Raw genomic sequence first — 24,903 nt, 5'->3', positions numbered from 1 at the left:
TTCTCTGTGTAACCTTGGGTGTCCTGGAATTTGCTTTGTAGACCAGGCTGGCCTTGAACTAATAGAAATCCTCGTGACTCTCCCTCCCAAGTGCTGGGATTAAAGGATTGTGCCACAACCGCCTGGCCTTACTTTGTTCTTAAAAAAATAAGATCACTTTCCTGAATCACTGATGAACCTTGAGACTGAATAATTCTTCCAGTTTTCCTTTTGCCCCTCAAAACAGCATCACAGGAGATATCTCACTGCCAAGGCTCCAATCCTTTGTACTGAAGTAGCTAGCTTGGTAGTGGAAAGGAACTGCCAAGCTTAACTGCCCTAAAGACAAGTGCATGTGTGTGCATGGAGGCTTTGGAAGCTAGTGTGGAGAGAGGCAGACATGTAATCCTTACCAACCCCTTGCCCAATAATGTCTATACCTAGCACTGCCCTCTGCGGCTGAGTGTGTGTGTGGGTGGGGGAGGTGTGTGTGTGTGTGTAAGAAAAGAGATAACAGGGTCTAATGTAACTCAGGCCTTGAACTCTTCTGGATCCCTCTGCCTACCTCCCACCCTTCAAGTGCTGGGATTATAGACTTGGACTATATACCTGATTGCCCTCTGCTCTTTATGGAAAGTTGGAAACTTAGTACAAGTAAGATTTCTCCATGCAGAGCACCACCTCTGTGGCCAGCCTGTGAGGATAGAGATATTTATTCCTGTTAGTCTGAAGCCCAAAGACTACATTCAAGCACACTCACTCAGTATGACAGCCAGAATTTAAGGACCAGTCTGACTGATGCTAAAACCAAATTAAAACATCATATTTGGGAACATCTCCCTTCTCCCCCCCCCCAAAACAAAAAACAAAAAAACAACTGTTATGTCTTTTCTTATTTTATCCCTCAGATAAAATTCTCATTTAGGAAATCTGTGTTATCCATTATCCCACCCAAAGGACTGCCTTGGAGGGTGGAGTATATCTCTTAGGATTTACAGGGCTTGGAAATGAGTTCCCACCTTGTGAAGTCTTTCTTGTTTATGCCTGGCCCATGCACCACTTCAGCAGGGTTTTTATTCAGCTATGGGTTCTAAAGTTCCACCATACTCTTGTTTCCTCTGTGGCTGAGGGGCTCTGAGTTCTTTACTCTGAAATAAATGTTAGAAATAATCTGAGAATCAGAGGGAACGAGCGTGCTCCACTGCTGCACACCCAGCACGTGAGGCCAGTTGGTAATCCCGTTCCCGCTGCAGGTTGCTTGCTTACAACAGCAGTCACTTAGTTGATGTTCCTTGTGTCACCAGCACACGAAATCTTCCCACATCAGGGCTCCATGTCCCAGGCAGGTTTGCTGGAGAATTCCAGCTGCAGCCCTGAGATTCTAACAGCTTCAGCGAGTTCAAGTTTCTTGCTTGATCAACTTATTTTTAAAAGCAAGCAGTCTCCCAAGCTGAGAGATGATTGTAAATTTCAGGTGAGTTCTTGAGAAACAGAGATTCTTGATCATGTGGGCAGTGTAGTCAACCAGCTGTGTGCCAGCCCTGCCCCCACATAGTACCTCAGGTGACCAGGGAGAAAAAAAAAAGGAGTCACTGAAATACACAGGTCATTGCCATTTTAGAATTGTAACACAGTTTAATAATGTCTCTAATGTGCTGTTCATCAAATATTTCACCATTAAATAGGTAATTTATGGATGTTACTTCTTATCCCTATAGTTGCCTACCTCTGGGAAGTATACAGACTTAAAAATTAAGTAGGGGCTGAGGAGACAGCTTAGTTGGCATATGCTTACTTGAAATCACAAGGACCGGAGCTTAGGTCCTCAGCATCCATGTAAACTCAAGAGGCAGTTGTGTGCATCTGTAATCCCAGCACTGGAAAGGACGACGCAGGCGGAACTCTAGAGCTCATTGGCCAGCCAGTTAGTCAAATTGATGAGCTCTGGGTTCAGTGAGAGACCTTGTCTCAAAAAATAAGGTGGCAAGTGATTAAGATGGCACACAATGCTAACCTCTGGCCTTTACACACGTTGGTACCATGTGCATATGCATCCACCCACACCTGTGCGCACACCTATATAATAAGTACAAACGACACAGACACAAGCTTAAATTTGTTCACCAAGATTTTTTTTTTTCTCAGTCATGTTGTCTCTGTAAATATTGAGAATGAGCTTTTTGGTCCTAAGGAGAAATGAGAACTTGCCATATCAGATATGCTGATAAAATATGAGTAGAGTTTGACCACACTCTCTTCATCCCACAATTTGGGTGTCTAGAGTTACATATTATGAAAGCCGTGAAGGAAAGCAGGGGACGTCTGGGCAGTTAAATGGGGAGGATTCCAGAGACAGGGTCAGACCTGAGACCTGAGGGAGCTGTCCAGGCAGAAACCCGACAGGCTGGAAACCTGAAGAACCTAAGGAGGGACAGGGAAGTAAGGGATAAGAAGCCGACTGCTGCTGGGGTGGAGGGGGTGCTGATGGGACTCTTCAGCTTAAGAGTGTTGCGGAAAGCCCTCTGAGGTGTGCCGGAGTGTCCTGGCCTCTGAGAGCCAGCAGAGAGCTCCGTGGGAAGAGAGGGGTAAATGGTGTGGAGCTCCAGAGGCTAGGGGATGGTTGGAATCGTGAGGGTCACCGCCCAGGAATGCTGAGATCGAGGAGATGAGACAGAAGTGTGAGTAAGATCTGGCCACTTGAAATTGGCTTTGATGACTTAGGAGAGATGATGTGGAGCACCCGGGTCCAAAGGGACTCGAGTAAAATGTTGAGAGGCATTTTGATGTAGAGAACATGAACTTTACAGGGGTGGGAGTCAATGGGTTTTGTTGTTGTTGTTGTTACAGATTGTATATATTTTACTAGGTGCTTAAAATATCCCATATAAGTTGGTGTGGTGGCACATAGTTTTAATCCCAGCATTTGTAGGGGTAGAGGCAGGAAGATTACTTTAAAAAAAATCCATATCTCACAAGAGAAATACACAAATTATATGTGTAATTAACTCTTAAATCATCTTTGTAATCACCTAGGAAACATTGAGGTTGAAGAGATGGTTCAGTGATTAAGAACTCTTGCTGCTCTTGGGGAAAACCTCGGGTCCATTCCCAGCGCCGATGTCTGGCAGCTCTTAACTGCCTGTAACTCCTGTTCCAAGAAATTTGATGCCCTCTTCTGACCTCTGTGAGCATTACACATGCAGACAAGCAGGAACATAGATTACACATAAATAAGAATTTTAAAAAGAAACAGTATTAGCAGAAGTCCCAGTGCCTCCTTCCACCTATTATTCCCAAGCACGGCCACTATTCCTGATTTTGTTCTGATTGATTGGTTATGTCTTGCTGTGTTGCCAGGCTGGCCTTAAATTCATGGACTCAAGTGATTTAACTGCTTCAGTCTCCCAAGTAGGTGGGATTTGGGATATGACATCCTGCCAGGATTAGAAACTATCCTAATTTCCACACTAGATTGGCATTGCTCCTTTTGAATGTGATCATTTGGTATATATACATTTGTGCCTGTTTCTTTCAGTCAGCATTAGGTCTATATAAGATTTGTCTGTACTGCTGTGTGTATATCTCATAGTTGCAGAAACATAATTTACTTCTCCATTTTGCTCTCGAAGAGCATTCGGGCTGTTTCTAGCTTGGGGCTATTATAGTAGTGCTTCCCTGGATATTCTTGTGTGCTTTCTTTTGGTGAATACATTTCCTTTAGCGAGTGTATTATACCTGGAAGCAGAATTGCAAAGCCATGGAATTAAATGTGTGTGTTTGTATATGCCACACACATACTCTCACATGTATGTACACATTGTCCCTCCCCTGTCATGACTGATACACACCTGGTACCAAGTGGGTGCCACTTCTCCCAGCAATGTCAGAATGCTGTTTGCTCTCCAGCCTTACCAACACTTGTTAGAATCTCTTCCATTTTGACTGTGCCAGTGGGTATTTGATGGCAATACACTGGCCTGTAATTTGTATTTGCCTTGTGACAAGGAAACATTTTTAAAACCTGGGGGATCTTGGAGCATGCCTGTACATTGACAAACAAGTTCTAATAGAGTCAGCACTCAGAGTGGGGTAGGCTGCAGGGTAAATTGACTTCTGAATCTAGGGACCTATGTTTAGGGCTTTGCTTTGCTACCCACTTTCTATGAATTTCAGCAACTTATTTCTCTTGGTTTTCTTCCCTGAAAATGACCAGTTCATACTAACTTGTTAGAACTGCATGAGCTAAAATAATGCTAGGTGAAGCACCTAGCTCAGTGTCTGATAAAAAAAAAAAAAGCATTCTTTTAGTTGGTGACTATTGTGTCCTTCTCAGATACATAATTACTCATCAATTACTTCAGAGAACCTTGACTAAGCCATATTGATAGGCCTTCCACAGCATTTCCCTCCAAGCCTTTGCAATTGTACTTTAATTGCTTTTTAAGGATAATATACAAGATGAAACTCAGTCCATTCTGTATTAACGATCCATAACACCGGATGCTTTGCTTTATGCACTTAGAGCATAGTTGCTGTCAACCATTCCAGGAATACATTAGTGGCCATAGGTGTGCCACCCCTGGATAAATGAGATGATTCAGCCATTTGATGATTTGCTGTATCAAAAGGTACTTCTCTGAGGCTTGAGGGGACTTTAACCTGGTTATTTTTAAGGGTTCTTTGTGAGGTTGTGTACAGTGGGTTCACTATGGAAGTGATAGTTCCCAGATGTAGCTGTTTGCATCTGTGGAGCTCTTGTTGCAGAGCCACGTTGGTGCACCAGTTAATTAAAATCAGGACAGATTATATGCAAAACTTGGGGCCATTAGATATTGTTCAAGTCTTAGATGATCTTTTAATAATAAAAAAAAAAGAAACAAAAACAAAAAAACCCCAAAGCCAGATATCAGGGTGAAAGCTGAAAGATCAGAGAAGCAGAACAGCCAGCCAGTAGTTCTTACCTCTACGAAATCCTCAGCCTAAAGAGACTGAGTTCCTGTTTCCTCACGCCTTATATACCTTTCTCTGCCCAGACATCACTCTCTGCGATTAAAGGTGTGTATGCTTCCCAGTACTGGGATTAAAGGTGTGTGTGTGTGCCACCACTGCCTGGCTCTGTTTCCAGTGTGGCCTTGAACTCACAGAGATCCAAACTGCCTGATCTTTATGTCTAATCTAGGTGGCTGGCTCTGTCCTCTTATTTATTAGGGTACACAATATATCACCACATTACTGCTTTAGTTTCTTGTGGCTGGTGAGGTGGTTTTGGAATCTCAGTGTAAATCAGTGCTCCCTTTCTATTCCCACTCCTTTTGTGGCCAAGCCCGTGACAGCCAGTGATCCACTTTAGATTATTTGCCTTGGGCAGGTGTACAAAATGGAGGAATAGTTTAAAACTACTTAGGAATCTACATTTTTTTTTTTTAAGAAATATTATCTGTTCTCTTGCTTCTAGGACTGTACCAAACCCACCTGGAATAGGCAATTTGTTTTACCTTACTATTAACACCACAATTTTCCTGTTCAGCATCAGAAATACTAGCATATCCCACAAAGTTACAAACCCCACATGCTCACTAGCCATACTTGCCTCTCCTGCAGGGTTCTTCCGGGAACAGTACAGTTTTCTTATTTACCACCTACCTACGTTCCCCCACCTTTCTATCCTTCATGCAGGGCGCAAGGTTTCAGTCAAGCACAGTAAAAGTGCAGTTGGTGTTGGAAGATCAAACCCCAGAATCCCTCTTCTCAGAATGGGTGAGGGAACTGAAGAGGAGTTTTTGAGCCCTCAGGAAAGGTGTGGTACTTGTCTTCTTTTAAGATCTAGAAAGGGGTTTGCAGGACAGAGACTAGCTTTCCAAGGTGTCCTGTTTACCCATTCCCCATCGATGGTTCCCTGGTTAGTCATTTAGCAAAGTAATCAGATGTTTGTGTGTCTATTTAGGGCTAAGGGATCAGAAGAGCCTTCCCAAGAGAAGAGAGTTTAGTTTGCATGGCGGCATTGTTAGTCAACATGACAACCTCTTGCCCTGGGAACCAACTGTGAATATAGTTGTTAGTTAGAGCTTGACAGCTTGATTGGAGAAGACTTTGAACTGACCACAGTAGAGGTTGTTTCTTTTCTGATATTTAAATATCTCCATGAACAAAAGCATAGTCCACTGAGTGCTTAGCTGTGTTCTGTTAGACTGAGCAGGTCCGAGGTATTTTGACACCGCTACTCTTGTTACTTGCTACCTCTGTTCCATAGTTAACCTTCCCTGAATTTACATACCCCAAATGAACACAGGCCTGTGGGGTCACAATGTGGAAAGAGTCAAGTCTTCTCACAGGGCCATCTGCTTCTTTTCAGAATAGCCAAGACTTGAATAGGCTGTTCTTCCAAGATGTTTAGAAGAGGCCCTTGAGGTTGGAGAAAATGAGACGGTGTAGAGGAAGCTAGACTGCTCTGACTCCTGGCTGAGAAGTGGGCCTGATGTAGTATCACATTGGCTGAGGGTAGCTATGGTGTCCTGCTGGGCCCTTAGCTCCTCTGGATGAGGGCCTTGCTTGTGCAGTCCCAGTGCCTCAGCATAGCAGCTGCTTCCTGAGTGTTCATTAAGCTGGTGGAGTATTGTAGCAGGCCTCCTTTTGGGCCACCAGCCAGCTCCCAAATACAGACATGGAGACTTATTATTAGTTATGAATGCTCGGCCTTATCTTATGCGTGTCCCACTAGCTTATAACTTAATTTAACCTGTTCTTCTTTATCTACATTTTTGCCTTGGGGCTTTCTACCTTTCTTTCATTCTGTATGTCTTTTCCTGCTTCTTCCATGGCTGGCTGGCCCCGGGCATCTCCCTTGTTTCTCCCTTGTTCTCTCCTCTCTCGCTCTCTTGAGCCTAGATTCCTCCTACTTATTCTCTGTCAGCCAGCTCTGCCTATCCCTCCTCTGCCTAGCTATTGGCTAGTCAGCTTTTTATTAGACCAATCAGGTGCCTTAGGCAGGCAAGGTAAAACAGCAGCACATCTTTGCCTAATTAAACAAATGCAGCAGTGGCGCATGCCCTTAATCTCAGCACTTGGGAGGCAGAGCCAGGTGAATCTCTGAGTTTGAGGCCAGCCTGGGCTACAGAGCAAGATCCAGGACAGGCTCCAAAAACCCTGTCTGGAAAAACCAAAAAAAAAAAAAAAAAAAAAAAAAAAAGCAACATAAACAAATGTAGCACATCTTGACATCGTTAAAGTAATATTCCACAACAAAGTACAGCGCGCAGCCTTTGTTTACCTGCTGGTTGTACCTTACAATATAGTCTACTGCTTACATGACAGAGCCCTTACCTCTTTCTTTGTTATGTTTGTTTTTAGGAATCCTTATCTCCTTGTCATGATGAGGATGAGCGTATGTCCTTGTGCATGCTAAATACTTTTACCTCAATGAATCCCTAGAAAAAATTTGAGTAGCCAAATCTGTCCCTCTCTTTTTTACTCTTTCACTTTTCTGTTGTTAATGCTACCAGCTTCTCTTTGGTTCCATCGACCTTCATCTCCATTCCACAATGGTGAAAGAGATGAGTTTCTCCTGCCCAGGAGTGAGCTTAGCTCCTTACCTGACCACAATCCCTTGTCCTCCTAGCCCTTGTTCCCTTCACTGATGGCTTCTCGTCCTCTGCGGTCTGTTCTGTGTGCCTGCACTTACCCTGGTGACCCTGGGTTCCCTTCACCTGCTGCCTTCTCTCTTCCAGTCAAGTTTGTGAACAGACAGCCTTCAGCGTTTCAGGTCCTCACTTTTCAGTCTCGTTCCTGTGGTCACCAGTCAGCTGCTTTCCTCCTGAACTGCCCAGGCAGAGCACACTCACCCTCTGTTAAAACAAAGGCCCTTGGACGTTTTGAAGTCCCTCACTGTGTTCCATTCCTTGAGTTATTTGACAGCACTGTTGGTTTCTTTGAAGCAACAGTCTTCCGGTTCTCCCCCGTGAGCATCCTTCCGCCCTTCCCTGGTTGGCTTTCCTCTGCTTCTGTTTCTCAAAGCCTTCTTGGGAGACTCAGAGCACTCAGTCCGTCTCTTGCCCCACTCTGGCCCTATGGATTTCCAGTAGGTCAAACATTCCTAAACCCTTATCTTCAGCCTAGACATGCACACATGGACATGCCTGTCCCACTGGTGTGAAACTCGATTTTATCATCTTAATACCTGTGTGTGCTCTCTCCTGAGGATGATAGTTATCTTAGTTGAGTAACCCCCTTTAGTTATCCTGGTGTATAAATAAATAGGAGACCCTTAGATTTGCTTTGCACCTTCCTCCTACCCTCTTCAGTTCATTGGCATATCTTGCTGATTCTGTCAGAGATCTGCCAGCCGCTTCTCTCCTTCCCGCGGCCTCTACTTCTACAGCGGTGTCCTGTCCTAACCCGCGCCTCGCTGGTCTGTCCCACATCGTACTTACTACCACAAGGCACCCAAATATTCAAGTGAGCTGGTCATGATAGAGTCCTGGTTCCCTCCACTAGAATACACGATTTTTCCATGGCTCCTGGTTAATGCATGTCCTTTTATTTACCTCATCTACCCTCACCCCTAGCCCTTCTAAGCATTTTGTAGTTTCTCTCTTCTATGGTGCATATCATTTTGGTTTTCCTAGAAAAGGCCCCTCTTCCTGCCTCTCTGGTAAACTCTCCCTGCTGTCATATCAAGATATGGTACCTCTTTAATGAACTCTTTCCTTGTCCTGCCTCTGCCATCTCTGTGGGAGCCCCACTCCCCAACCACCACCATGCTTTGTACAGACTTCCACTAGAGCACTGGCAACTCTGGCTGACCATTAACTCCCTGGGTATGGTTACTGAGCACTAGGAAAGCACAAAGGGATTGGCATTAGTAAAGGTTGCGTGTGTGTGTGTGTGTGTGTGTGTGTGTGTGTGTGTGTGTGTATGTGAATGAGGAGATTTTTGTTGTTCTTATTTTTGATGGAGTCTGGCTAACCTGATACTACGTAGACCAGGCTGGCTTTGAACTCACAGAGAGATCTGCCTTTCTCTGCCTCCTGAGGGCTAGGATTAAAAGGCGTGTACTGCTTGCCTAGCTAAGGAGAGGTTTTCAGAGAAGTTACTAAATCATCCATGTGCTTGTCCTCTGCAGACAGGCCCAGAAAGCTGCCTGGTGACCATCATGCCTTGTGTACTATGAATTTGCAGAAAGGCAGATTTGGTCTCTCTTCTCTGGTAACTTAGAGACCCAGGCAATCAACAGAAATCGGAACAAATGGTTTTGATGTGCACCTAGCCAAGACGTCTTGACTATTCAGCAGCCCTTACTGAACCACCTGTGTGACAGCCTAGGTCCTGTCACATTCTCTTTTCTCACAGGGGTCAGGTCAGGGAGTCAGGTGTTCAGCCAACGTGCTTACAGAAGAAAATGACCTATGTCATGAGTGTGTCACAGGCCATGTTAGAAAGCTAAGAAGCTTGGGAGAATCAAGAAGCCTAAAATTGTAACCCATGGGGCCTGGTGCGTTTCCTCCCCTACCTGTGCACCGTTCTGTTCTTCTGTGAAATGACCAGCATTGAACCAATTTGCCTCTTAGTACCTTACAGTTTGCTGTCTTTGAACTATGAAAACGCCATTGTTAAAAAGAGACAATGCAGGAAGTATCCATTTGTGTGTGTGTGTGTGTGTGTGTGTGTGTGTGTGTGTGTTTGTTCAGTAATACACACACACACACACACACACACACACACACACACACACCTATTATCTCTGTGAGCCAAGAGCTTAGGCTCAGAGTGCCCACACAGCCGACTGCTTACTCTGCCATGGGACGCACTCACGCCTCCCAGCAGTGCTTTGTGTTCAGTAGACCTTCCTGTCATCAGGTCATTCTGACATTTGAGGGGTTGGGTCCTTTTTGTTCTGTGAACTTAAAAATCAATCTCTTTTGTCGTCGTCGTGTCGTCGTCCCCCTCCCCCGGAGTTGAGGACCGAACCCAGGGTTCTACCACTGAACTAAATCCCCAACCCCCTCTTTTGTCCTTAATACCTAAATTTGGTATGTGTGATGCGAATAAATAAATAAAACACTCTTTGTTAAAGGACGATGCTAGGGTCCAGTATAGACATTAGGAAATAGTCCCTGCCCTAGATGAGCTAAAGTTGGAGAGTAGGACACAAGTGATCAGTAGGAAACTGTTAGAAGAAGTGCTGTCACAGTGCTGGAGAGGTGGCTTAGCTAGCTGGAGTAGACGGCTTGGCTAGCTGGAAGAGCTCCTGCTGCTTTTCTAGAGGACCTCAGTTGTTCTAGCAGACACGTAGGGCAGCTTACAACCTCCTAGAACTCCAGCTCCAAGGCATCTGATGCCCTCTCTGGCCTTTACAGTTCCAGTACACACTCATTTACTCACAGACACACATACACATAAATAAGAGGATAAGTCTTTGAAAAGAACAGTGCAACCGCAGAAGCTTAAAGGAGCAGGAGTGTGGATTAAGGGTGTTTTGTATAGGCCAGTGGGAGGGAAAGTCAGGATAATGTGGTGTACGGATCAGAAGACCTGGGCTTTTTCAGTCTCAGTGTTGTTCTTAGTACCTAGCGTTAGCTATCTACTTTTCAAGCCTGGTTGGTGTCTGTTATTTTTTTTAGAGAGGACATTGCTATGTTGCCCAGGCTCAAGTTACCCCTCCTCTTCTGTATCAACTAGTTAGGTAGCGGAGCTGCAAGTGTATGTTAACTGCAACTGGCTATCCCATTTATAATACACACCCTCTATTGTAGCTGAAGTATTCCTGTGTCCACCCGGCTACCGCTCAGACCCAATTAAACACACAGGGACTTACATTACTTATAAATTGTATGGCTGTGGCAGGCTTCTTGCTATCTCTTCTTATATCTTAAATTAACCCATTTCTATTAATCTATAAGTTGCCACGTGGCTTGTGGCTTACTGGTTTCTTACATCATGCTTCTTGTGGCGGCTGGCAGTGTCTCCTTGCCTCAGCCTTCCACTTCCCAGAATTCTCCTCCTCATTGTCCTGTCTACACTGTCCTTCCTGCCTGGCTACTGGCTAATCAGTGTTTTATTTATCAATCAATCATAGCAACATATATTTACAGCATATAGGACATCCCACAGCACTCCATGGTCAGTGTGTGTATGTGTGTGTGATTGAAAGTTTTGTCTGAGCCTCAGGGCAAGGCGATGCCTTTGAACAAAGTGGATGTTAAGCTGGTTGTAATTATAAGAATGAATTTTAATGAAGTGAGATTTCAGATTAAACAAGTCAGGAACAGGCAACCTTGCAAAGCCCTTTATAGCTCATTTTGCTCTGGTGGAACACTAGCGGTGGTGGTAGAAGAGGTGGCAAGCCTTCCATGGCCCCTGAAGTCATGGCCTCATACTCGGCAGGTGTGGAGATGTATCCTGTCTTACCTGTGTCCCTGGGGATAAAACTGCAGTAATTCTTACCTCTTCCTCTCCTGTACCAGATTTTATCATGTGGGCATCCTGCTGCAACTGGTTCTGCTTGGATGGACAGCCTGAGGAGGCCCCACCACCACAGGGAGCCAGGACGCAAGCCTATTCCAACCCTGGGTACAGCTCCTTCCCTTCCCCCACAGGCTCCGAACCAAGCTGCAAATCCTGTGGGGTCCACTTTGCAAGCACAACCCGAAAGGTAAGTGCCATTGCACTATGACTCCGGGACCTCAGGCCAGCCACCTGGCTTTTACCTGTGTTTTGCTAGGGACCCAGGCCTGACCTCGTTATAGAATGTTCGAGAACAGCCGTTCAAGTGAAGGCAAGGCATCTCAGCATGGACTGGGAGCAGCTGCCCCTACACGACCACCAGCTTTGGTGCTCGCCAGCTGTAGGATTCCCCAGCTGTGAAGTGCCCCGTTCTAGTGCTGGGAATGAACCGAGGCTAAGTGTGCCCAGCACCGCGTTGGAAACATGGCAGGTGTTGGCTCTGTTAGCTGTTGCATACAAGGCCTGACTGCAGATTAACCTTGTCCTCATTATCGAAAGCAGCCTGTCAGAGCTTCCTGAGAGACAAGGAAGCCCTCGCAGAGAATCTGGAGCCCACTCACTATCATGGACACCATCTGCATTGGGCTGCAGTAGGAGTTTGTCTGTCCCTTTGTTAGTGCCCTCAGGTAGCACCTGTCCTGCAGAAGAAGAGGTTTGGAGGATAAAATGGTGACGCTGGGAAACCAGGGGGAAGTAATGCTTTCCACTGTGTGAGAGGAACTGTTGACGGTTTTAGCCAGGTGTGGTGACATGCACCTGATGTGGTGAGTTTGAAGTCACCCTGAGCTATGTAGTGAAACCCAGTTTCAAGCAACAGCAAAAAATTTAGACTTTTAAAATTTTACTAAGACTTTTTAGTTTTTGTTTTGGGATTTTGTTACTGTTTTTGAGAAAGAGTTTTTTACTCTATAACCTAAGCTAGCCTTGACCTCACCATGTTAATCTAGACGGTCTCAAACTCTAGGCAATCCTCCTGCCTCAGCCTCCCAAGTGCTGAGATTATAGGTATGCCACTGTTCCTTGCTTAGATTTTTTCTTTCCTTATTTTATTTTGCTTTTTGAGACAGGGTTTCTCTGTGTAGCCTTGGCTGTCCTGGAACTCACTCTGTAGACCAGGCTGGCCTGGAATTCACAGAAATCCTCCTCTTTAATGCTGGAATTAAAGACATTCGTCACCACCACCCAGCAGGTTTGTTTTTTTTTTTAATTTGGATTTTTTTTGGGGGGAGGGTCTCATTTAATCCTCACAGTAACTATTTCAGTTTTAGAAACCAACAAATCCTGTTTTACATATGACAAAGTCTTAGAGTTTAAAATTTAAAAAGAAAGTAGGACAGTGGTGGTGCATGCAGAGGCAGGTGAATCTCTGAGTTCGAGGCCAGCTTGGTCTGTAGAGCAAGTTCCAGGACAGCCAGGACTACACAGAGAAACTCTTGCCTCAAAAAAACCAAAAGAAAATAATAATAATAAAAGATACATGTCAGGTTCTTGGTAAACAGCAAGAGACATCAACATGCTCATTTTCCCCCCATAAACAACACTTCACTATCACAATACTAAAATCAGTATTCAGACTCAGATCTTAGACTTGAAGGAGGCTACAAGAAGACATTTAGAGTGTCGATTTGAGGAGGACAGGTAACAGGCCGAGGTTCTTGGGAGCATGGGCATGATGAAATTGCTCTCCTCCCCCATTGGAGATAAGTGCTAAGATCTAGCTGGTGTCACGTTGTCTGGGCAAGGCAGACAGGGATGAAGGAGGCTGTCCCTGCTTAGGGAGCTTTCGGAGGGACAGAGAGGTCAAGGCAGAGTACACCCGTGTAGTCACACAGGAAGAAAGCCACTGTGGCCTGAAGCACTCCATGGGGGAGACAGATCCCAATTTGGATGATGAAAGATGATAGTGGTGCAATATTTTCTTGCTCTAAATTATGAATTAATTTTGTGCAATTTACAGTGAATTTTGTGAATATTAAGGATGTTTTCTGCTGCAAGTATTTTTCATTTGTAATTTCATGCTTAAGTGGATCAGCGTTCTTAAGGGTTTAGCATTTCCCAGCCAGAGACTTTTAAAACAGCTTTTCTAGAAGTAGTTGAATTGCCTTGATTACATAGATCCTACCATCATGTTTTTTTCCCACTGTGGTCAGTATTTTCTACATGCTTATTGGGTTCTAAGCATAAGACAACAGCAAAGACTTGTAGAGAGAATACAGGTAAGATATGTTCCCTTCATCCTTCAGGTTCCCAGTCCTGGAGAGAAGGGACAGGCTGCAGTTCTGCCACAAGCTAACTGCCCCCATCTGTCCTGGCAATGCCCACCTGTAGTGTTGTACTGGCCTCACAGTTTCAGAGTGAGTTCTGGAGCCCCGCCTCTTCAGCTGGACTGCCATGAGGTGGTGGAGGAGGCTGTTTGTACAAGGTTGGAACTTGGGCATAGTATTTAGATGCAGAGCAGAAGTGGGTTTTTGGTGTTGAGGAGATCTGAGATGGATTAGAGGGTTAAGGGAGTGATTATCCCTTCCTGTGGGTGTCTGTCTTAGGATGGTTTATATAAATGATCTCTGATATTTCAGTGGTTCAGAAGCCAGCAGGATGAGAGTGTGGGCCTGTGCAGCGCCAGGGAATTGGTTGAGGATACACTGGGGAAGTAAAGACAGCCTGGTGAAGGGGAGGAAGCCAAAGAGTGGTGCCTGGCCAAGGCTGGCTGCTAGCTAGCTCTTGTTTCAGTTCAGGCCCAGAACTTCTTCTGATTCATTTTTCTTGTTATTTTGTTATTCTGCTTTGATCCGTCTGTTAGAATTTTCACACGCCTTTTCTTTGCAAATTCTCTTGTTCGCTGACAGCCTTCCTCCTTTCTCACCACTGCACTCAGGATTTTAGCCTCAAGTGTTCCCCTCCTCCTAGAGCTCTTTCAGAGGCAGGCTTACTTCAGAGCCCCTGGTGGGCGGGCGTAGCAGAAACTGGGTTGTCATCCTTGCCTTCTGATCTTGCATCCAGAAGCTACACACCTATGAAGAAGAGAGAGATTTGGATCTGGCTGACTGAGCAACGCAAGCTTCATAATTGAGTCAAGCTCGGTCCTGTCAGGCTGCATTGACTTAAGTAACACTCCACTTGGGGACCACAGCTTCATGACACTGCAGCCTCTTCCTTCTCAGCCAGGCATCAGGGCTGAACCCAAATACTCAGAACTCCCATTTTCCATTTATGTGGCTGCTGGTCACAACTGTTCTTTGCACACATGTCCTTTTCAGTCTCGGGACAGCTTACTCTCTGGTTATAGCCGAGTTGAGGAGGGGACTGGTGTATGACCCCTTGCAACACCCAGGTTTTCTTGTTTTGCCTGCACTGTGTGGATGTAGACAAACACTAACTAGAACCCTTAACTATGTGGACTCTTCAGCCCCACACAAAGATTGCCCTGATCCTGCCTCTGAGAGTGTGTCTCAGGCGTTCTTTTTGTAGCTGAACAGCTTTCCATATTGAGAAAAAAGGAAGCAGAAACATGTAAACTAATGTAACATTTGAGTGGCTGTGAAATGAAAAGTTTCTAACCTCTTGAGAAGGTGCCCTGGAATAGATCCCAAGATGTCCAGGAATGACCTCTTGGAAGAGTGACTTGTCATTGGCTGGAACAGAGCTCAGTCAAATGTCACTGTACTAGTACAGCCTGCGGATTGAGCAGCCTTGGTGTGCCCTCTGTGACTGCGGGAGTAGCTGCACCAGGCAGTGCCAGCTTGTGGGTCAGTCACACTTGTCTCTAAACTGAGACACTATGTGCTTTCATAAAGGACAGAAGGTAGCATCTCGGTCCTTCGTCCTATCTAAATATTTATCATGGAGTGTACCACCCACTTCCCAGCACTCTGAATGGTCTTGCTGGAGCAGAGAAACCTGTGAGTCTCTGTGGACAGGGTACTGACTAATCCTGGCTCTGCCTTTAGTATATGACCTTGAATATAATGATCTCTAATTCTTGGTTTCTCTCATTGTTAATCAGGGAAGAACACTAATACTTAAAATTTAAGGGTCTTTAGAATGAAATGATAAGCCAGATCTTACTGTAGTGTCACAATAAATTCTATTGATAACCAGTATTAACAGTAGCTGCTAGCTGGGCATGGTGACACATGCCTGAAATCTGTAATCTGTACTGGAGGCCAGTTTGAACTACATAGTGAAACCCTATCTCAAAAACCAAAGGCTGGTTGGGCAGTGGTAGCACATGCCTTTAATCCTAGCACTTGAGGCAAAAGCAGGCCAATCTCTGAGTTCAAGGCTAGCCTGGTCTACAGAGCAAGTTCCAAGACAGCCAGGACTACACAGAGAAACCCTGTCTCAAAAAACAAACAAACAAAAAACAAAACAAAACAAAACCCAACCGACCAACCAAACAACCCAAAAAACCAAAAGCTAAAGATGTAGTTCAGTGTCATGGCACTTACCCAGCTTGCAAAAGGTCCTGGGTTTAATGTCAAGCACTGAAAAACAAGAAGAACAAAATCCAACAACAGAAACCAGCCCCCACTGTAACCCTCATACACCCGCTTTCCTTCCTCAGCAGTCAGGTAGAAAGGGGCACAGATAGGCGCTGAACCCCAGCTCCTCTCCTTAAAACCCATTATGAATCAGGTGTGCCTCAATGCATTATTTGTGTATCTCCACAATGACCTGTTTTCACTTACTTTTTTTTTTTTTTTTTTTTTTTGTTTTTTTTTTTTGTTTTTCGAGACAGGGTTTCTCTGTGTAGCTTTGCGCCTTTCCTGGAGCTCACTTGGTAGCCCAGGCTGGCCTCGAACTCACAGCGATCCGCCTGGCTCTGCCTCCCGAGTGCTGGGATTAAAGGCGTGCGCCACCACCGCCCGGCTGTTTTCACTTACTTTTTACAGGTAGGGAAACTGAGCACCAGAGAGGCCAATGTAAACATACTTATACTCTGAACAGCATTTGAGATGGAGACATGAATAAAAAGGCAGAGCTTCTTTATTCCAAATATGGCATCACTATTAATAGCCTCAGGTTTCTTGTGAATTAAAAATTACATAAGCCACTGGGCGTTGCTGGCACATTCCTTTAGTCCCAGCACTCAGAGGCAGAGGCAGGCAGATCTCTGTTCAAGGCCTGCCTGGTCTACAGAGTGAGTTCTAGGACAGCAAGGGCTACACAGAGAAACCCTGTAAATTACATAAGCCTTAAATTAAGTTATCAATGTAAATGATTGTATTGTGTATAAATGTCAGGTATCCTGTTGGTGGATACAGACACAGGCAGGCTGCCACCTCCAAGTGGCATTTAATCCGAGAGCTGCAGTGTGGCTCACACCTTGGATATAGGGAACAGTTTAGTAGAGCAGGAGCTCCTGGAGGAGGTCCTGCTGGCCCTGCTGGCCCTGCTGGCCCTGCTGGCCCTGCTGGCCTTGTAGCTCCCATCCCACTTTCTGACTTGTTCTTCCAAGCTGACATGCTTTCCTCTGTCTCTTGCTCTAAGCAGCAAACCTGCTTGGACTGTAAGAAGAATTTCTGCATGACTTGTTCAAGCCAAGAGGGGAATGGGCCACGCCTCTGCCTCCTCTGCCTACGGTTTCGAGCCACAGCCTTTCAGCGGGAGGAACTCATGAAGATGAAGGTGAAGGACCTGAGGGACTATCTCAGCCTCCATGACATCTCTACCGAAATGTGCCGGGAGAAAGAAGAGCTGGTGTTTTTGGTGCTTGGCCAGCAGCCTGTAATATCTGAGGCGGACAGGACTCACGCTCCCACTTTGTCCCCGGACTTACCTGCGCAGCAGGCCTTCCTGACGCAGCCCCACACCAGCACAGGACCTCCTACCTCACCTGGCCTCCCTTCTTCACCTGCACAAGCCACCTCTGCTCCCCGAGCCCAGGAAAACCAGGTAGGAGTCAGCATGCGTTCTCTTCACCTCCACGTCTGCTCCAAGGCTCATTTCCTCTCCATTGCATTGTGGGAATGGGGTGGGAGGTAGTGGGAGGTGTGAACTTTACTGCCTGTTGATTCTGGAAGTGATGTTTTCTGGTTTTCAGGCTTATCCTTTGGCTTTGAGGATGGTTGACCTGGTACCATGTTTTTGTGGGTTTTGTTTGTAATACCATCACACCCTAGTTAGACTTAAAAAAAAAATCATTGCTTCAGAGTGTGTGTGTGTGTATTGGTTTTTTGAGACAGGGTTTCTCTGTGTAGCTTTGGAGCCTGTCCTGGAACTCACTCTGTAGCCCAGGCTGGCCTCGAACTCACAGAGATCCGCCTGCCTCTGCCTCCCAGTGCTGGGATTAAAGGCGTGTGCCTCCACCGCCCAGCTGCTTCAGAATATTTTGAGGAAACTCACAATTACTTCTCTAGTTTGGTTCAAATTTGCCCTCCAGCTTACTACCCTTTTGACAGGTCTGTCCTGACTGGGCAGGGAGGGGAGAGATGGGAAGCACTGTGACAGGGCCTTGCTCCTGTCCTGGTCCCTGTGTGAGAGCTGTCTAATGGTAAGCCAAGAGCAGCAGGCTGAGGTGTGGAGAGTCCATAGTAAGCAGGGAAGCCTTGGGAGAGAGAAACTAAGTATGACACCCACTCTTGGGTTTGTCAGGAGTGGTGGTGTCACACAGATCTATGGAAGTCCTTCACTGATGCTGCAAGTTACAGGGCGTGGGCACTGTAAAGATTGGGGCCTAGATCAGGACTCTATATCCACTGATGTTTTTTTCTTCAAGACAGAGTTTCTCTGTGTAACAGCCCTGGCTGTCCTGGAATTTGCTTTGTAGACCAGGCTGGCCTTGAACTCTCAGAGATCCATCTGCCTCTGTCTCCCAAGTGCTGGGATTAAGGGCGTGTGGCACCACAGCCCGGCTGATTTTTGTTTATTTTTGGTGCTAGGTATTCAGCTCAGTACCTCAAGCATGCTGCTGGGCAAAGGGGCTCTCCCACTGAGCTACACCACCAATCCCACAATTACTTTTGTTTCTGACTCCTTGGTCATCTGGGGCACACTTTGAGCCTAGAACAATGGAAGAGACCCCTTTGGGCTTGCTAGGTTGTAGAGAGGCTCAACTATCACAGTATATTTATGGAGCATGGAGCTGCTAAGAACTGGCAGCTCCTTTCCCACATGACGTGGGTGGTGGCTGTGCCTCTCGTTTATGGGCTACCTCCTTGGCCAGGACTGGCACTCACTCAGCTCTTAACACATTTAAAGCAGCTGGTCATTAATGCTCTTCTAAGCTCCAGCTCTTGGTGTGTTGGACAGGTTTGACCTCTTGCTATACATTCCTTTTTTTGCTTGGTTTCTTAGAGCTTGGTTTCTAGTCTGTGTAGTAAGCAAGGAGAGGAACCAGAGTAAATATTTTTTCATGAAGAGCCTTCAGGCAGGTCAGGCATGGTGCTGCATACCTTGATCTCAGCACTGGGGAGATGGAGGCACTCGGATCAGGAGTTTGAGGCTAGCCTCTTGTACATAGCAAGTTCAGTGCATGAGATTCTGTCTCAAAAGAGGAAGAGGGGCGTGGAGGTTGGAGAATGAACACATCTTCAGACTTTCAATGTAAGATGATAAACTTAGAATTTTGTCACTAACCAGAATTCTCCTCCACCAACAGGTGATATACTGTGTACCGTGTGTTATTGGGTACCTTTCCTCTTGAGATTTTAGAGGACTTTAGTGTCAATTTACTTCTGTTCTGGTGATACCTGAACTTTGCAAACAGGAAAAACAGGCACGGGGATGTTAAATAACTTGGCTATATGCTACATCACAGCAAGCAAGAATGCAAATCTAACAGTTAGCCCTACCAGGGATCTGTCCTTCACCTTTGATGTCCTAGCAGTATTCCTAGGGAAGGACGTGTGTGTGCAGTAAGCAGAATAGTGGACAGATAGATACTAGTTGTAGATTTTTATTTACCCAGTAGGCAACCTGAGAAAATATTTGCAGCGTGGATTCCAGTTCCTCTTTCTAGGGAACAAAAGACATTCAAAAGCTGTTTACTCAGGAGCAGATTAGTCTGTGGCAGACCCTCAGGTAATACCAAGGTGACAGTACCCGAGTGGGTACCACATCTACATGAAACTGGTAGGAAACCAGAGGTGTTGATGCATACATACACTGTTGGCTGCGTCCGCATATGTATGAGTGCCTGTCATCACTTAGGGTGTTTTAAGCTCTGCTTTTTTCCATTGTAATTGTTTGCTCCTCTTGATGAATGGGAGCTGTCGGGTCACTTTAGTTTCACAAGTTTTTGTTTTTGTTTTTTGAAACAAGGCTTCTCTGTGTAGCCCTGGCTGTCCTGGAATTAGCTCCATAGACCATGCTGGCCTCAAACTCAGAAATCCTCCTGCCTCTGCCTCTGAGTGCTGGGATTAAAGGCGTGCACCACCACTGCCTGGCCCAAGTTGTCTCTTTTCTGTTCATCCAGTTTCTAGGGGAGAAAGACCTGTGAACCCAGACATGTCTTTTGCTCTGAGCTCACACAGGCCCTTTGCCTGGAGGCCGCTGGAAGTGAAGAGGAGCTAGGTAGGGGTTTGTGGCAGATGCGGTTAATAGAGTTAGGAGGTCACAATCCTGACCACTCTGACAAAAGTGAGCCCTTTTGAGAAGTGAGAATGCTGACTGGAGTGGAACCCAAGTTGAGGCACTTGTGTTCTGTCGTCTTAGTGTGTTAGGTTCTTAAATTCATTAAACACATTTGAACAGCTGCAGGCAGGTCACATCACGTCCTACTAGTTAGAACAACACATCTCTAGAATGTGAGCGGCTGCAGAGTGACTTGGGGGCGTGGTGGTCAGTTGAGGACGCCAGGGAGATTGATGTTAAGGGTGTGAAGGAGGTGTTTGGAAAAACTGGTGGACATTGGTCCAGAGGCAGAACCGGGGCAATGGGTGGAGGCTGTGGGGAGGCCATTTGACATAGTGTTCAAAGATACGTGGTGGAGAGAAACTGTCGCCTCAGCTGTCCAAGTTGAGAGCAAACTGGTGATATAAATGGTGACTAATGCCACCCTTACTGGTGGGCAGAATTAGAGTACTCTTGGTGTTTTGTTTGTATTTGTTTTTTGAGACAGGATTTCTTTGTGTAGTCCTGGCTGTCCTGGAACTAGTTCTGTAGACCAGGCTGGCTTCGAACTCACAGAGATCCTCCTGTCTCCTGAGTGCCGGGATTAAAGACGTGTGCACCACCCCTGCCCTGCTGGCGAGCACTCTTGTTGATTCAGCTTCCCATCCATTGAAATCTGTTTGTATTGTTTCTTTGCCTGAGAGTTACTGTTAGAAAGCAGGCATTTGTGGTACTGCTTTGGGAGCCTTGGTTTCTGGGGGCTGATGGGAATACATTTTGGACATTTGTATGAATTGAAAGAGGATCATACTATGCAAGTCACTGGGAGATCTCTGTGGATGTGATGGCACCTTTCTCTTCCCACAGGCCACTGGCCATGTGTCTCAGGACCACGAGGAGCCCGTCTTCCTGGAGAGCACAGCCAGAGTACCTACCGAGGATGAGACCCAGGTGGGGCCTCTGCTCGGTCTGCACTTTTGCCTTTGGTCTTTCCCTGGTCTTCTTGGGATGTTCCTAGGAGCCTCAGCAGACTCAGGTGGAACAAGAAGGGTCAGCCTCTGAGGATAGCCCTGGAGTCCTTGAGTTTAGTAGTCACATTTCAGATTAACATTTGTTGCTGTTAGTGTGAGCAAGCAGATTCGAGGCCGCAGTGGAAGATGGGGAACCTTCTGGCCCACGCTCTGGGTGCTTCTGTGAAAGTCTTGTTGTCCTGTGTACCTATGGTGTAGTAGCCACTGTTGGGAAAGGAGGTAAGATGAGGCTTTCAGGCCTCAGCCACACAAGGGACCAGTGCAGAGCATGGTTCTCAGGGGCCATGGAGCTTAGGTGAGGCCATGTGTGGAGTCCTGCCAGGAAGGTCTGTACTGAGAAAGGCCAGCACCATACCTGGGGTATCCTGTACTGCCACATTTACTTTCTACGGGAACCCTGTGTGTCAGGACAGCTGTCTCTCCTTTGGAGAGGGGTAACCTGCTAAAGATGGTAACTATATTGAAAAATAATGTCTACTATTTAGTGGAGGCATCAGCATTGAGAACCAGGGCCCTCTGGTGCTCCTTATATGCATAGTACTGATATTCTAGTGTGTGGCTGTCTGCACAAAGTACAAAGGGGCAGGGAAAGACCAGTCTGTTGCTGTGCAAGGCACTGTGCCAGGTTCCCTCTTTTACGTGTTCCTTGAGGTTGGTCAACAAAGTGCATTTTGTTGGGTGCTCTGGGTTCCTTGAAGAGAGCTTAAAGGACACAAGAGCTGAGCCACCTGATCACATCTTTGCTTTTGCAGTCCATTGGCTCAGAGGACAGCTTCGTCCCAGGCCGGAGGGCCTCACTGTCTGACCTGACCCACCTGGAGGACATTGAAAGCCTGACGGTTCGGCAGCTGAAGGAGATTCTGGCTCGCAACTTTGTCAACTATAAGGGCTGCTGTGAGAAGTGGGAACTGATGGAAAGGGTGACTCGACTGTACAAGGATCAGAAAGGACTCCAGCACCTGGGTGAGGGGCTATCTGGGTGGTGACCGAACTTGTGATAGCATCAGGCTGACTTGATCCGATCCCCATGTGTTTAGCCTCAGAGGAAGCCAGCCTGCACATTTGTTCTTCCCAAGTACCAAGACTGGGAACAGGCATCGAGTACACAGTTGAATCCACAGAGCAGCCTATGCAGTAGGCTCTAGTAGTATCACTTAGATTTCCTAAGCCATTGTCTTCCTGCCACATGGTACACACTCCATACTCATTCTACCAGCAGTACTAAATTTGAATCAGTTTTGGGTTGGAAAGCAAATTTAGCATATAGTGGGGCTTGGACTTTTTCTTGTTCATTTCCCAAATCATTCTACATGGTGTCATTTTAGATTTTTTACACTGTCCTTACACTGATTCATTGTAGATGTTTTTCTATTAAATTCAGAAAAGTCGTGCAGAAGAGAAACATGTTTGGCTGTTTTGTTAGGCAAGCACTGTACTATTAAGCTGCATCCCAGCACAATAGCAATAGCTTGGGTTTTCTATCCTGGTGCTGGGGATCAAACCCAGGGTCTTCTTCCATATGCTAAGCAAGCATTCTATCACTGAGCTATACCTCTAAGCCTTTCCTTTGGCCATTTTGAACTGGACATTTCTCATCACCAGCTGATAAAGTTCTTCGAGCATTTAGTTCCTTGTATGATAAATGGTTGTTAAAGCCAAGCTTTGGGCCTTCCTCTAATAAATTTGAGTAACTCAGATTTACCAAATTAGGAGAAGTTTTATTGTATTGGTTATAGACTTGGAACCTGACAAAGAGTCTGTCTTCTCTGGGATTATCTCAAGAGTCTCCTTAGAGTCCCAAAGACTTTGGGAGTAGGTTTTGTTTTCTGTTGTTGTTGTTGTTGTTGTTGTTGTTGTTGCAGTTTGTTTAATTCTGGATCTTACGTATCCCTGGCTGGGCAGGAACTTGATATGGATATTAGGTTGGTTTCAAACTCACAGAGTATCCACCTGCCTGTCCCTCCTCAAGTGCTTGGGATTAAAAGTGTGTACTACTCTGTCCTGTGGTACTGCTGCTGCTGCTACTGGTGGTTTTTGTTTTGTTTTGTTTTTTGAGATTGGGGTTCTCTATGTTAACAGCTCTGACTATCCTGGAACTTGCTCTGTAGACCAGGATGACCTTGAACTCACAGAGATCTGCCTGCCTCTGCCTCAGGTGCTGGGATTAGAGGTGTGCGCCACCACTACCCTGTATTTTTTAAAAACAGGCTCTCAATCCATAGCTCAGACTGTCCTGGAACTCCTGATCCTTATTCTGCCTCTTGTACTGGGATTATAGGCATGTACCTACCATGCCTGGCAATAATAGGACTACATGTGGGAGCTTTGACAGAATCCTTGGCTCATCAAAATAGTCAAATTCTTCATTCCTTTTTACCCTAATGATGGCTTCAGGGGCAGTAGTAAAGGATATCATGTATGTGCAGTGCTCTTTCAGCTGACAGAGTGGCTACTGTAGACCAGAGGAACCTGCTTTTCTCAGAACAAAGCAGATAGAACAGCTGGGGCTCCATGTGAGTTCTCAGTACACACCGAGTGAGGAGGGTGAGCATCTGTCCAGATTCCAGCCAGGTCCCATTCTCAGCCCTGAGCTGATTGGAGTGCAGAAATGATTGCGGGGGTGGGGAGGGGGGAGGAGACTACCTTTGTACCATCACACTCATATTCACACATATTTTCTTTCATTTTCAGTGTCTGGTGATGAAAACCAAAACGGTATGTAATTGTTTCTGTTAAGGATGGGCTTAGGCTCTTAGCAGTTTTGTTTTCTGTCTACAGCCCTGATGGCTGTTCACAGTCTAAGACTTGTAGGCATATGTGCATACAGAGAGGCTGTGGGAAAGCACAGAATCAGGCATTGTCCTTGCCCAACAACTCCTATGAAGGAAGGCCACAGCAGCCTAGGGGCTTGGCTAATTTGGAGATGGAGATGCCTGATGTGGGGAGTACTATGCTCAGTCTCTCCGTGTGGTCTGTCTAGGGAGAGTCTACACTTTCAGAGATGTTATCTGAGTTTCGTTGTTTTTTTGAGACAAGGTTTCTCTGTGTAACAGCCCTGGTTGTCCTTGGAACTCACACTGTAGACCAAGCTGGCCTTGAACTCACAGATTCACCTGTCTCTGCCTCCCAAGTGCTAGGATTAAAGGCGAGTGCCACCACCACTTGGCTGAGTTTTTTTGTTTTAAGTCTTTGTCTGTGTAGCCCTGGCTGCCCTGGAACTCAACTGTGTAGACCAAGCTGGTCTCAAATTCACAGAGATCCACCTGCCTCTGTTTCCCAAGTGCCAGAATTAAAGGCTTATACCACTCATTGTACCTAGCCCACTTAAGTCTCTGCCAGCCAAACCAAAAACCAAGGGTGGTGACCCAAGAGAACCCTGTTTGAGTGGTAGTCAGAGCTGCTCAGCAGACAGCAGCAGTGCTCTGTGGATGCCTTCTGAGCTTCAAATGCATACCCCACCTGGCTGCCTTAACACCCACCGGTATGTTAAAGGGCACCATTGGGACATCCTCAGAGCACACTGTAGAACCCCGGTAGCCTGTGGGATGTCACACACACGTTGTACATTTTTCAAAGCCTTGAGGAATGGGCTGAGGGGGATTTCCCACAACTATTCTGAGTAGTGTTACAGCTTACAGAACATTTTTAAAAAATTTATCCTAGTGGGCGGTGGTGGTACATGCCTTTAATCCCAGCACTCGGGAGGCAGAGCCGGGTGGATCTCTGTGAGTTTGAGGCTAGCCTGGGCTACAGAGCAAGATCCAGGACAGGCGCCAAACCTACACAGAGAAACCCTGTCTCGAAAAACCAAAAAGGGAAAAAAAAAAAATCCTAAGTAAAA

The 24,903-nt window shown here is 46.0% G+C and overlaps 1 protein-coding gene across 9 annotated transcripts in view; it reads left to right on the top strand.

Moving 5' to 3' along the window:
• The window catches only part of Rffl (ring finger and FYVE like domain containing E3 ubiquitin protein ligase), a 69,681-nt gene that overhangs the window by 40,481 nt on the left and 4,297 nt on the right, over positions 1-24,903 (top strand). For 3 of the 9 annotated variants that reach the window (XM_076542986.1, XM_076542987.1, XM_016008340.3), the window contains exons 2-6: positions 11,439-11,626; positions 16,972-17,373; positions 20,899-20,982; positions 21,815-22,025; positions 23,754-23,777. In XM_076542986.1, the coding sequence (XP_076399101.1) occupies positions 11,447-11,626; positions 16,972-17,373; positions 20,899-20,982; positions 21,815-22,025; positions 23,754-23,777 (901 nt within the window). In that variant the 5' untranslated portion in view covers positions 11,439-11,446. Of the gene's footprint in view, positions 1-11,438; positions 11,627-16,968; positions 17,374-20,898; positions 20,983-21,814; positions 22,026-23,753; positions 23,778-24,903 lie in introns of all 9 variants that reach the window. The other 6 variants (XM_016008345.3, XM_016008346.3, XM_016008339.3 and 3 more) reach the window with 3 other exon arrangements.

The sequence above is a fragment of the Peromyscus maniculatus genome, chromosome 8 (assembly GCF_049852395.1).
Source record: "Peromyscus maniculatus bairdii isolate BWxNUB_F1_BW_parent chromosome 8, HU_Pman_BW_mat_3.1, whole genome shotgun sequence".
Taxonomy (NCBI): Eukaryota; Metazoa; Chordata; class Mammalia; order Rodentia; family Cricetidae; genus Peromyscus; species Peromyscus maniculatus.
Note: the sequence above shows the minus strand (reverse complement) of the source record. Positions and strands in the feature narration are given on the sequence as shown.